Source organism: Carcharhinus amblyrhynchos, chromosome 12 (genome assembly GCF_965287045.1).
Source record: "Carcharhinus amblyrhynchos chromosome 12, sCarAmb.v2.hapA, whole genome shotgun sequence".
Lineage (NCBI taxonomy): Eukaryota > Metazoa > Chordata > Chondrichthyes > Carcharhiniformes > Carcharhinidae > Carcharhinus > Carcharhinus amblyrhynchos.
Window position 1 is genome coordinate 29,763,350 of NC_137335.1, and position 14,709 is coordinate 29,778,058.

General features: G+C 41.9%; 1 protein-coding gene across 3 annotated transcripts in view; it reads left to right on the top strand.

Moving 5' to 3' along the window:
* Positions 1-14,709, top strand: part of dop1a (DOP1 leucine zipper like protein A) — a 296,966-nt gene that overhangs the window by 149,454 nt on the left and 132,803 nt on the right. For all 3 annotated transcript variants that reach the window (XM_080200297.1, XM_080200299.1, XM_080200298.1), the window contains 2 exons: positions 579-731; positions 13,661-13,761. In XM_080200297.1, coding sequence (XP_080056423.1) covers positions 579-731; positions 13,661-13,761 — 254 coding nt within the window. The remainder of the gene's footprint in view (positions 1-578; positions 732-13,660; positions 13,762-14,709) is intronic.

Below are 14,709 nucleotides of genomic sequence, written 5' to 3' on the forward strand. Positions count from 1 at the left end.
GAAATTAAAAGAAATTTGAGTCTAAGGATGCATTATCATTAATAGCTATTGACATTGATGCAGATTCTAGCAAGGAATTTATGTATATAGTCACAGTATTGGTTATGTGCAAGCAAATTGATTTATGGCGAGGTGGAGACAGAGAGGTGTAGTGGTAATGACTAGTAATTCAGAGGTAGGACTGTGCTCTGAGGGCATAGTTCAATCCTGCCATAGCAGCTGGTGGGATTTTAATTAATAAATTCAAAGAATAGATCAGCTCAGTACCTTTTTGAGGCCAATTAGAAATGGACAGCAAAAGTTATCGTTGCCTGCAATGCCTACATTCCATGAAAGAATATATTTTAAAAATTGAATAGTGCCACTGGGGCAGGGCTAGCAGCAATGAAATGGAATAAATAATCTCATCTCCAGAAATTTCTGTACATATGATCCTACTGTGAAGTTAATTTCAAAAATAGTGTACTGCACCAACCATGCTTACGCTGTGAACATCCAGTCAAAAGAGAGTGTTAATTTTGTGCACAAAATTAATAATTAGAATATAATTATCAATTTTTTGTTTCCTTCTATTAAAGCAAGTGGCAGTGATACTTTGGAACCAGCTTGGAGATAAAACTCCACAGCATTATCAGAGAAGTGTGGAACTATTTTACCAACTGCATAATCTCGTCCCATCTTCTACCATCTGCGAAGATGTCATTAGTCAGCAACTCTTGCACAAAGATAAGGTATGAGCATATGTGTAGCGAATTGGGAATTTTTATTGTTGTCAGACATGCATGAGATAATCATATGCCCTATACGGAGCTCACCACTACAGAATTTGCTGCTTTTGAAAATCCATGGCCAAAACAGTATTGTGAACTAGAAATTGGACTTTTTTTAATCAGATACAATATTAAAGTCTTCAAAATGGTGGGTGGGATGTGTGCGCACGGTTCCAATAGGAACAGCAGTACTTATTATATTGGTCAAGATAAAAATACACTCTTTACCCATATCTAAAGGAGAAGATTTATTCTTTGCATTTTAAAATAAAGAGCTAATGCTTGCTTGAGACCTCTGCTCAAACATTAGTTTGTCTTGAGGCAACTGGTACCACAAAACAACTACAGTAAAAAAGGCATGGTTTAGCTGAATGTGGATCTGGGAAGAGTAATTTCTAGACCTGTACCTTGATTATTTATAATATATTTTAATAGAGGGAGGTAATGATGTAGTGGTAAAGTCAATGGGCTAGTAACCCAGAGGCCCAGAAAAATGCCCTGGGACAATCCCACCACAATAGTTGGTGGAAATTAAATTCAATTAATAAATCTGGAATTTTTTTTAAAAAAAGCTGGTCTCAGTTAACCTCATGGTGACCATGAAACCATCATCAAGTGTCTTCTATCTTTACCTGGCTTGGTCTACATGTGAGTCCAGACCAACAGACTCTTAAAGTCCTCTGAAATGGCCTGTCAAGCCACTGAATTGTATTAAACTACCAAAAAGGAATGAATCAACCTAGGGACCGGGAATAGCACATCCAGCCTTGCCGACCCTGCAAAGTCCTCCTTAATAACATCTGGGAATTGTACCAAAGTTGAGAGAGCTGTCGCCCAGACGAGTCACGCAGCAGCCTGACATAGTCTTACTCATCCACAGAGACAACGTCCCACATACCACCACATACGAGAATCCTCAACATTGAGTCTGGAATCTCTGAAATCTCATGGCATCAGGTCAGATGTGGGCGAGGAAACGCCTTACTGATTACAACCTATTTCACCCCCCATCCCTGTATCAGCACTCCTCCCTATTGAGCATTAATTGGAAGAAACATGGAGGGTGCAAAAGGCACAGAATGTAGTACACTGGATTGGGAACTTAAATGTGCATCACTGAGAGTGATTCAGCAGCAACGCTGTTTGAGTCCTGAAGAGCATAGCTGGTAGACTAGGTCTGCGGCGGGTGATGAGAGAAACAACAAGAGGGAACAACCCACTTGACCTCATGTTCAGTAATCTTCCTTTCTCATGTGCATCTGTCCATGAAAGTAATGATAGGACTAACTTCTGCACAGTTCTTGTAGAGACGAAGTCCTGTCACGTTGAAAATATCCTCCATCGTGTTGTATGGCACTACAACCATGCTAAATGGTATAGATTTTGAACAAATCTAGCAACTCTAAATTGGGAATTTCTGAGTTGCTTTTGGCTATCATCATTGGTAATCAAATTTGTATTCAGCCACAATCTATAACCTCGTGACCTGGCATATTCCACTACCATTACCATTAAATTGGGGGATCAACCCTAGTTTAACGCAGTGTGCAGAAGGGCATGCCAGGAGTAGAACAAGGCATACCTAAAAATGAGACAGCAACCAGAATACAGGGCTACTTGCAAGCAAAACAGCATGCAATACACGGAGCTAAGCAATCTCAACTAACAAATCAGAACTAAACTTTGCGGTCCTGTCACATCCAGTTGTGAATGTTGGTGGACAATTGAACAATGAATCAGGGGATGAGGCTCCACAAATATCTTCATCCTCCATGATGGGGGAGCCCAGCACATCTGTGCAAATAACAAGCCTGAAGCATTTTCAGCAATCTTCAGCCAGAAAGGATGATCCATCTTGGTGGTCTCCTTGGGATCTCAGCATTACGTATGCCAGTTTTCAGCCGATTTGATTCACTCCATGTGACATCAAAAAATGGCTGATGGCACTGAATGCTGCAAAAGTTGTGGACCGTGCCAACAATTTGTGTCAAGTCCTTGCCCCTAACCAAGCTATTCCAGTAAAGCTATAACACTGGCTTTTACCTGACAATGTGAAAAATTGCTCAGGCAGGTTCTGTCCACAAAAAGCAGGAGAAATCCAAACTGGCCAAGTTCCACTGCATCAGCCTGGACTTAGTGTCAGCTAAGTAATGGAAGGGGTCATCCACTTGATTCCTGATCTCATCACAGCCTTTGTCCAAACATGGACAAATGAGCTGGGCTCAAGAGCAGAGGTGAAAATTCTGTCTTAACATCAACGCAACTTTTGACCAAATGTGGCATCAAGCAGCCCTTGCAAAACTGAAAACAATGAGAATCAAGGGAAATTGCTCTACAAATGTGGGCAGCATGGTGACAGTGGTTAGCACTGCTGCCTCTCAGCGCCAGGAACCTGTGTTTAATTCCGGCCTTGGGTGACTGTCTGTGTGGAGTCTGCATATTCTCCCCATGTCTGCGTTTTCTCTGGTTTCCTCCCACCGTTCAAACATGTGCAGGTTAAGTTGATTGGCTGTTCTAAATTCCCCTTTAGTGTCAGGGGGATGGCCAGAATAAATACATAGTGTTATGGGGATAGGGTGTGGGTGGGGTTACGTCAATGCAGGTTTGTTGGGCCAAATGGCCTCCTCCTCTGAAGGGATTTTATGATTCTATGGTTGTGGTTGTTTGAGGTCAATCAACTCAGTCTCAGAACATCATTCTAGGGCTACTATCTTTAACTACGTCATCATGATGTCAGATGTGGGGATGTTTGCTGATCATTCATGACTCCTCCAATTCTGAATTCTTAGAAAGGAAAACAAAACTAGAGGGCACAGCCTCAAAATAAGGGTGGGGGTGGCAGGTTAGAACAGAGCTGAGGAGGAACTTCTTCACTTAAAGGGTTGTGAATCTTTGGAATTCTCTGCCCATTAAAGTGGTGGAGGTTACCTCGTTGAATATATTTAAGTCATGGGTAGATAGATTTCTGATAGATGAGGGAATTAAGGGTTATGGGGAGAAAGCGGGAAAGTGGAACTGATCCACTTCAGATCAGCCATGATCTTGTTGAATGGTGGGGCAGGCTCGAAGGGCTAGATGGCCTACTTCTGCTCCTATTTCTTACGTTCTTATGTTCTGAAGTATTCCATGTCCATATGAAGTAAGACCTAGACCAGATTCAGTTATGTGCTGATGTGGCAAGTAACATTTATGCCATACAAGTGCCAAGCAATGACCACCTTCAACAAAGAATTTTAACAATCTCGTCTTGACATTTTAGTGGCATTATCATCGCTGAATCCGTTGCTATCAACATGGGGGGGGGGAACGCCGGGAGTCATTGATCAGAAACTGAACTGGACCACCATGTATATGTTGTGGCTACAAGTGCAGGTCAGAGGCTGGGAACTTGGTGGTGAGTAACCCACCTCTGATTCAGCAAAGCTAGTCCAGATGTCAAGAGTGCAATGCAATACTCACCACTTCCCTGGGTGGGAGCTGCCCAGCAATATTTTTGAAGCTTGGTGTTATCCAGGACAGAGCGGCCAGCTTGATTGGCATCCCATCCACTACTTAAAATTTCTCCACCACAGCGCATAGTGGTGGCAGTGTGTACCAACTTACAAGATGCTTTACAGTAACTCCCCAAGGCTCCTTCAGCAGCACCTTCCCAATAGTGCAACCTCTATCACTAGAAGGACAAAGACACAGGAACATCAAGACCTGTAAGTTTCCTTTCAAGCCACACACTATCCTGACTTGGAACTATATTGCTGTTCCTTCACTGTTGCTGGGTCAAAATCCTGGAACTTGCTTTCTAACAGCACTGTGGGTGTACCTGCAATGCATGTGCTGCAGTGACTCAAAAAGGAGGCTCACCACCACTTTTTTTGAGGGAAAGCTGGACTGGTCAATGAAGTCCATGTCCTGTGAAAGAGTGGGGAAAAAGATGGTTTTACAATAAAAATGCACATTGCTTGCTGAATCTTCAGATGCCTATCTTTGGAAGTTGGTCCCTTCCTAAGAGTAATAGGTCAGTTTTCTGAATAAAAAATTGTGAAATTTCAAGAAATGCTTAAATCATAGTGTTTTACACCACAGAAAGAGGCCATTCAGTCTGTCCTATTCCTCATGGAGCAGCCCAGTCAGTCCATTTCCCTGATCTAATCCCCAGCCCTGTAAGTTTATTTGCTTCATCCAGTTTCCTTTTGTAAGTATTGATTGTCTACACTTTCACAGAATAGAGTCTCTACAGTACAGAAGGAGGCCATTTCGCCCATCAAATCTGCACCGATCACAATCCCACTCGGGATCCCCATAACCCCTCTTATTTACCCTGCTAATCCAATTTATCAAGAGTCAATTTATCATGGCCAATCCACCTAACCTGCACATCTTTGCAGCGTGGGAGGAAACTGGAGCACCCAGAGGAAACCCACGCAGACAGGGAGAATGTGCAGGTTCCACACAGACAGTCACCTGAGACAGGAATTGAATCCAGATCCCTAATACTGAGTGGCAGCAGTACATAACATAAGAACATAAGAAATAGGAGCAGGAGTAGGCCATCTAGCCCCTCAAGCCTGCCCCGCCATTCAGTAAGATCATGGCTGATCTGAAGTGCCTCAGTTCCACTTTCCCGCTTTCTCCCCATAACCCTTTATCCCCTTGCCTACCAAAAACCTATCTACCCCTGTCTTTAATATATTTAGCGAGGTAGCCTCCACCACTTCAACGGGCAGAGAATTCCAGAGATTCACCACCCTTTGAGTGAAGAAGTTCCTCCTTAACTCTGTTCTAAACTGCACCCCCCCCCCCCCCCATCTTGAGGCTGTGCCCTCTAGTCCTGCTATCATTTCTGAGCGGGAAGACTCTCTCTACCTCTACCCTATCCATCCCCTTCATCATCATCTACGTCTCTATAAGATCCCCCCTCATCCTTCTAAACTCCAACGAGTATAAGCCCAGTCTATTCAGCCTCTCTTCATAGTTCAACCCCCTCAACTCCAGTATCAGCCTAGTGAACCTCCTCTGCACTCCCTCCAAGGCCAAAATATCCTCGTGCAAGTGCGGCGACCAAAACTGCACACAGTACTCCAGCTGCGGCCTCACCAGTGCCCTGTACAGTTGCAGCAAGACCTCCCTGCTTTTATATTCAGTCCCCCTTGCTATGAAGGCCAGCATCCCATTTGCCTTCCTGATCACCTGCTGCACCTGTAGGCTGGGTTTTTGCGACTCATGCACAAGGACCCCCAGGTCCTTCTGCACTGTAGCATGCTGCAGCTTTTCGCCCTTTAAATAGTAATCCTACCTACTATTATTCCTGCCAAAGTGGATAACCTCACTTGCTAACATTATACTCCATCTGCCAGGTCCTCGCCCACTCGCTCAGCCTATCTAGATCCCTCTGCAGACTTTCCACACCCTCCGCACAATTTGCTTTTCCACTTATCTTTGTGTCATCCAGTGTGCAACCATGCTGACCCATTCCTTGTGGGCAGTGAATTCGAGGTGATTAACATTCACTGTGTAGAGAAGTTCTTTCTCACATCCTCCCTGCCTCTCTTGCCAAAAGCCTTGCATCTCTGTCCCTAGTCCCAGTATCATCCGTTAATGTGAACAAGTCAATATTATCTAAACCTCTTATAAGTTTTGCATCTCATCAAAACTCTGTCTCCTGTGCTCCATGGGGAGCAACTCCAGTTCCTCCAGCCTAACTTGGTAGCTAAAATCCCCCATTACTGAACTGTTTTGGTGAATCTCCTCCAAACTCTGTCATGAACCCTGACAGAACTAAAAATAATATTTTATTTGTTGTCTAACCATAGCTTTTTCCAGGCTCAACTTAACCACCTTTCTTTTGTGTTCATTCCTCTTATTTATGAGACACGCAATCCCATGAATTTTGCTAACTGCTCTTGATGTGTCCTGACACCTGCAAAAATTTATGCCCATGCAACCCCAGGACCCCTTGTCTCTGAACAGTCTTTAGAATTATGTGATTAAGCCTGTATTGCTTCTCCCTATTATTTCAGTCAAAATGCCATATACTTTATATTAAATTCCATCTGCTGTTTGTCTGCCCATTCTGCTAGCCAATTTATGGTTTGCTACTGTATCTAGGCTTGTACTCGTTAGAGTTTAGAAGAATGAGGGGAGATCTCATTGAGACGTATAAGATGATGAATGGGATGGATAGGATAGAGGTGGAAAGACTCTTCCCGCTCAAAAAAGACAGTAGGACTAGGGGGCACAGCCTCAAGATAAAGGGGGGGCGGTTCAGAACGGAGTTGAGGAGGAACTTCTTCACTCAAAGGGTGGTGAATCTCTGGAATTCTCTGCCCGTTGAAGTGGTGGAGGCTGCCTCGCTAAATATTTTTAAGAAGCGGGTTGATGGGTTTTTGATAAGAGAGGGGATTAAGGGTTATGGGGAGAGGGCGGGAAAGTGGAACTGAGCCACGACAGATCAGCCATGATCTTATTGAATGGCGGGGCAGGCTCGAAGGGCCAGATGGCCTACTCCTGCTCCTATTTCTTATGTTCTTATGTTCTTATCATTGGCAATTTTTGATGTATTACTCTATATTCCAATATCCAACTCATTTTTATCAAAGCAGCAGCAGTTCTTGCACCTATCATTCTTGCACCTCACTCTTAAGGAGCACCACTGCCTGCAATCATCCACTCTGGGGAAAAAAAAACATTAATTACCACTCATTGATTTCATAAAAAAGATCCTTTCTACCCTTCAAGCCTGCTCCACCATTGAATATGATCATGGCTGATCCTCTATCTCAATTCTACATTCCCACACTCTCCTAATACCCCTTGATGTCTTTAGAGTCTAGAAATCTATCGTTAAATACATTTAGTGACTTGGTCTCAACAGCCTTCTGTGGTACAGAATTCCACAGTTTCAGCAGCCTCTGTGTGAAGACATTTCTCCTCATCTCAGTTCTAAGTGGCTTACCCTGTATCCTGAAACCATTTTCTAGTATCCTGAAACTTTTCTTGGTCCTCCGCTGTCAGATGAGACAACATCCCTGCATCCAATCTGTCCAGCCCTCTCAGAATTTCAGTGGGATCTCTCATTTTTCTAAACTATAGTGAATTCAGGCTCAGTTGACCCAATGTCTCCTCATATGACAATCGTACCATTCCAGGAATCAGCCTGCTGAACTATTGCTGTACTCCCTCTCTGGCAGATATATCCTTTCTTGGATAAGGAGACCAAAATTGCAGACAGTACTCAGGCGTGGTCTCCCAAGGCCCTGTAGGCTGTAATAAGACATCCATGCTCCTGTACTCAGGTCCTCTTGCAATGAAAGCCAACATACCATTTGCCTAACTGTTTGCAGCAGCTTCATGCTTTCTTTCAGTGATTGGTATGAGGGCACCTTTTCTGCAGCAACATTTCCCAATCTATCATCATTTAAATAATACCCTACGTTTTTGTTTTTCCTTCTGAAGTAGGCAATTTCCCATTTATCCATGTTATACCGCTTCTGCCTTGTATTTGTCCACTCACTTGTCAAAACTATCTTGAAGCCTCTTAAAATTCTCAGCATTTACATTCCCACCAAGTTTTCATCTCAAAGCTAATTTTTTATTGAAGCTGAAACTGACCCTCCAATTCCATGAGCCAAAATTTTGGTGACCAACTTTTATGTTATGTTGTCAAGTGCTTTCTTAAACTTTAATTAGATTAATCAAGCATGACCTGGCTTTTATAGATTCATGTTGGCTCTCCTTAATTAACTCAAATCTCTCCATGTGCCCTTTGATACTTATTTCCCTTATTATTGTTTTGAATACCTTGCTCACTTCTGATGTTAAAGTTGCGGGGACTGCCTTTACACTTTTCTTGATTAAGGGTATCAGTCGCCACAAGGATCAGTTCTGGAATCACTGGAAAGGTAAGTTGTGGGGAGGACACAGAGGCTGCAAAGAGATACATCAGCTTAAGTGAATGGGCAGCAAGATGGTAGATTTTTTGATTTGATTTATTATTGTCACATGTATTAACATTCAATGAAAAGTACTGTGTTGTGCGCTATACAGACAAAACATACCATTCATAGAGGAGGAAATGAGAGTGCAGAATGCAGTATAACAGTCATAGCTAGGGTAGAGAGAAAAATCAACTTAATGCAAAGTAAGTCCATTCAAAAGTTCGACAACAGCAAGGAAGAAGCTGTTCTTGAGTCGGTTGGTACGTGACCCCAGACTTTTGTGTCTTTTTCCCCGAAGGAAGAAGATGGAAGAGAGAATGTCCAGGGTGCGTAGGGTCCTTAATAATGCTGGCTGCTTTGTCGAGGCAATGGGAAGTGTAAATAGAGTCAGTGGATTGGGCCACATTCAGTACCTTTTGTAGTTCCTTGTGGTCCTTGCAGTGCAGGAGCCATACCAAGCTGTGATACGATCCAGAAAGAATACTTTCTATGGTGCATTTGTAAAATTTGGTGAGAGTTATAGCTGACATGCCAAATATCCTTAGTCTTCTGAGAAAATAAAGGCATTGGTGGGCTTTCTTAACTATAGTGTAGGACAGGTTGTTGGTGATCTGGACACTCGAAGTTCTCAATCTGTTCTATTTCATCCCCACTGATGTAGACAGGGGCACGTTCTCCTTTACACTTCCTGAAGTTGATGACAATCTCCTTTGTTTTGTTAACATTTGAGGGAAGGATTATTAAGGGAGAGATGGAGTATAATGTAGGGAAATGTGAAGTTATTCATTTTGATAATACAAGTGCAATTATATTGTTTTTCTTCTTGTTTAAGAGAATTGTTTAAATTTTTGGATTTGTTATGCAGGCAGCCAGTATGTCATGAAAACATTTAACTCGAGTGTGAAAGCAAGTTAAGAACTAATTTTCAGCTAGGAATTTGTTACTTAGAGCTAATGGACTTTTGTGCGTACAAGAAGTTTCCTAGGATTTCTAATTAAAGCTAATAGAATCATGTGAGAAACTGGGTTATAGCAGAAAGAAAGGAACTTTTGCAGTTCTAGCTGAGAGTCTGCTGAAGACTGAGGTCCACAAGTAGCGTTGTGACAAGTGGCGTTCCTCGGGGATCAGTGCTGGGACCTTTGCTGTTTGTAATATATGTAAATGATTTGGAGGAAAATATAACTGCTTTGATTAGTAAGTTTGCTAATAACACAAAGGTTGGTGGATTTACGGGTAGTGCTGAGGACGACCAGAGGATGTAGCAGGATATAGACCGGTTGGAGACTTGGGCAGAGAGATGGCAGATGGAGATTAATCCAGACGAATATGAGGTAATGCATTTTGGAAGGTCTAATGCAGATAGGAAATATAGTAAATGGCAGAATCCTTAAGAGGATTCAGAGAGATCTGGGTGTACAGGTGCACAGGTCACTGAAAATGGCAATGCAGGTGGAGAAGGTAGTCAAGAAGGCATACAGCATGCTTCCTTTCATCGGCCAGAGCATTGAGTTTAAAAATTGGCATGTCATGTAGAAGCTTTATAGAACCTTAGTTAGGCCGCGCTTGGAATATAGTGTTCAATTCTGGTCGCCACCCTACCAGAAGGATGTGGAGGCTTTGGAGAGGGTACAGAAAAGACTTACCAGGATGTTGCCTGGTATGGAGGGCATTAACTATGAGGAGAAGTTGGAGAAACTTGATTTGTTCTCACTGCAACGATGGAGGTTGAGGGGCGACCCTGAATGAAGTCTACAAGATGATGAGAGGCATGGACAGAGTGGATAGTCAGAAGCCTTTTCTCAGTTACTAGGGGGCACAGCTTTAAGGTGCGAAGGGCAATGTTTAAAGGAGATGTATGAGGCAGATATTTTACGCAGTGGTGGGTGTCTGAAACTTCCTGCCGGGGAGATAGTGGAAGTGGATACAATGGTGGCTTTTAAGAGGTGTCTTGACAAATATGTGAATAGAATAGGAATAGAGGGATGTAGTCCCTGGAAGGGTAGGAGGTTTTAGTTAAGTCAGACAGTATGGTCAGTACTGGGTTGGAGAGCTGAAGGGCCTCTTCCTGTGCTGTAGGTTTCTTTGTTCTTTGTACAAGCTGCTCTAAAACTAATTTTCTCTCTGAAAGCTTCAATACTGTTAACAGAATTTATAGCAAGTATATTTAACTATATTTTACAGTTGCTAACTATTTAAAATGGCATTTAAGTCTCTCGGAGGAACATTGTTTGTTTGGAACCAAAGCAGTTACAAAGTAGAAAGTAAACTTGCTTTCTTTTATTTTTACATATTGGTCATTTGTTAATAGTTAAGCTACTTCATTTGTTAGTTATATTTAAACTGTTATTAAATAAAGTTTGTTTTACAATAAAAGATCCCTAATTTGTCAGTGGAATCATTCCTGGCAGGAAGTATCCTTTCCTCACATTTATGTCAAAATCGAAAAATGATTGGGGACTAGTCTGGTATCCTAATATAGCTTGGGGTTCTGGTCCAGCACCCTAACAATGTCCAGAGAGACTTGGGTGTGTTCATACAAGAAATGCATAAAGTTACATACAGGTATAACAAGCAATTAGAAAGGCAAATGGAATGATGGCCTTTATTGCGAAGGGCTTGGATTTGATGAATAAAGTTTTGCTAGAATTGTACAGGATTTTGGTGGGATCACATTTGGAATATCATATGTAGTTTTGGTCTCTATTTTTAAGAAAATATGCACTTGCATTGGAGGTGATACAATGAATGTCACAAGACAATCTAAGAACAGTTGGTCTGTTTTTGCAGGAGTTTAGAAGAAAGAGAAGTGATCTCATCGAAATCTGAGAAATTCTGAAAGGGCTTCATAGGGTAGATACTAAGTGATTGTTTCTACAGGTTCGGGAAACTGAAAAGCAAGAACACGCCCTCAGGATAAAGAACCAATCCATTAGGACTGAGATGAAGAGAAATTACTTCACTAAAAGAGCTGTAAATCTTTGGAGTTCTCCATCTCAGAGGGTTGTGGGTGCTTGATATTGAATAAACATAAAACTGGGATGAACAGATTTTGGTGTCTCAAGGAATCAAGGGATATGAGAAACAGCAAGAAAAAAGAGTCCATGATAAGCCATGATTGTGTAGAATGGTGGAGCATGCACTCCCACCCCCTCACTTTGTCTCTGTCTGTCTGTCTCTCTCTCATCCACAAATGCAGCGCACGCATGCACATGTGTGCACACACAGTCCATGGATGTACATACGCACACAGACTCACTGCATGTATCGCCCTACATGCACCCCTCACCACGTGGAAGCATTCCTGTGCATGCCTCTCCTGCATGTGCATACCCCACCCATGAACATGAGCTCACCTCTCCCCCCCCACCCCAAGACTCTCACTCCATCCACACAGACTCATACACACGTACCCCATCCCCCCACACGCACACAATCCATAGGAAATGGGCAGAAGTAGGGCATTCAGCACTTCAAATCTGCTCCAATGTTCATTTGCTGTCTGTTTGTGTTTCGAGCTCTGTATTCCCATCTACTCCCCAATAACCTTTCGATTCCATTGCTTAGACATAATCAATCTACTGCTGCCTTAAAAATATTCAATGAACCCACTTCCACCATCTTGTGAGGCAGAGTTCCAAAGTCACACAACCCTTTGAGAGAAAAAAAAATCTCATCTTCGTCCTACAAGAATGACTCCTAATTTTAAAACAATACCCCCTAATTCTGAACACACCCACAAGAGGAAACATCCTTTCCACTTGTCAAGTCCATTCAGGACCTTGTATATTCCAATCAAGTCATCTCTTACTCTTCTAAATTGCAGTGGAAACAAGCCCAGGCTGTCCAACCTATCATTAGACAGCCCAGTCATTCCAGGTATCAATGTAATAAACCACCTATGAACTGTCTTCAATGCATTTACATCCTTCGTTAAATAAGGAGACCAAAATTGCGCATACAATTTGAGATGTGGTCATACACCAATGTACTATATAACTAAGACATAACATCCTTATTTTTATGTTCAATTCATCTTGTAATAAAAGAGAGAATTCCATTAGCTGCCTTGACAACATGCTGTATCTGTACACTAGCTTTTTGTGATGCATTCACTAGATTCCCAAGTCCCTCTGCACCTCAGAATTCTGCAGTCAGTGTCCGTTTAAGTAATATTATGCTTTTTATTCTTCCTGCCAAAGTGAATAATTTCACATTTTTCCACACTGTATTCCCCTCCCCCCCAGCTCATATATGCAGGACTCTGCTTGTTGCCTACTTCCTGTTTTCTGCCAGCCAATCTTCTATCCAGGCTGATATGTTGTGCACTACGCTGAGCTTTTATTTTTAGCAATAACCTTTGATGTGGCACCTTATCCAATGCCTTCTGGAATCAAAGTACTGTACATCTACAGGCTCCCCTTTGTCCATAGCACATTGTTCCTTCAAAGAATTCTAATAATTACTGGACATTATGGAAATTGTTCGGTGGTGTTTTTGACCATTCCTTCCCCTGCTTAAAATTCTGGTGGACATTGTTGGCTTCAATGAGAGAAAATATTCATTTTCTCATGCAAATTTTTAGTTTAACTAATACTTTTTCCAGTCCAGTGTTGAAGCATTAAGAATACAACCAAAACTAAATGTCTGATTTGAATTGTATAAGATCCTGAATGGACTTGAGAGGGTAGATGCAGGAATTTTTTTCTGAGAGTCATTAGACTATGGAATTTTCAGAGAGTGGGGAAGTCTGATTTGTTTAATTTGTTTTGATAGACAAGACTCAAGGTTATGGGTTATTGTGGACAGGGGATGGAGGGAGATACAAAGTGGAATTAAAATTGAAGCTACAAGATCAGCCACGATATTGAATGGCAGAACAGTCTGAAAGGCTAATTGGCCCACTCCTGTTACTAAGTCTTCTGTTCCTATGTTTGAAATTGTGCTCGTCTTTTATTGTAGAAAATGCGTATGGAGGCACATGTCAATTTTTCAGTACTTTGGCACATTACTCGAGACCTTCTTATCAACAAGTCTTCCTCTTTTAATCGCACTTTTGACAGGTATGTTGTGCAATAAATCTTCTGAAGCCTGATTTGATACATTTGTGGAACAGTGAAAGACTTTTCGGAATATTCCTTGAGATTTAATACAACGGGCACAGATGAGTTCTGTTCGATCTCTGAAAGGAATAATCTTGATAATTTTTTGTATTTTTTTTAAAATAGTCATTTCTCGTTCCAAATTTATTTTTTGAAATGGAGTTTAGAATTATTGATGTTTGTGGTTTGTAATTTAAGGGCTGGTATTTGTTATACTCAGGCTTTCACAAAACTAAATGTGTTACTAAATTTTGATGTTCACGCAGAGGCTGGGATTCTCCAGCTCTCTATGATTGGCTTTCTGGTGATGGAGGCAAGTTGCTCTTGACACCAATGAGATCTTCTGGTCCCACTGAAGTCATTGGCCATTTGTGTTGTTTGCTAGTGCACTGCAGGGGAACCCGCCACCTGATGGCAGACCTGCCTGTCACCAGAAAACTTGTCTTTGAAAGTACTTGGACCAAAACCAGTTGTGAATGTTTTCTTTTACGAGGAGTCTTTCACTGGAATTTTTGCTGTACAACAGGAATGATAACTTGGGGATAAACTTTGTTGAAGCTAGATCTCAGAAAATTTGCTCAGCTGTACAGAGTTCATTACCTGCCATGGTTGAGTTGTAGATAGGCAAGCAGTTGCTACAGAAACCAGTTAGAAATTGTGGTGTATTGTCAAAAGGATAGTAATAATACAATTGCAATTTACTTGGGAGTTGAGGAAAACCTAGCATTTGACTACTATAAGTAGTATTTAGAGATGTTTGTGTATTGTTAAAAGGATGAGCAAGGACCACTATCCTTGGGGAGACATAGTAAGCATTAATTTGCTTACTAGAATAGAAAGTTGTTCAAGATTTCATGAGAATTCAGCACAGCCAATCCACCTAACCAGCACGTCTTTGGAGTGTGGGAG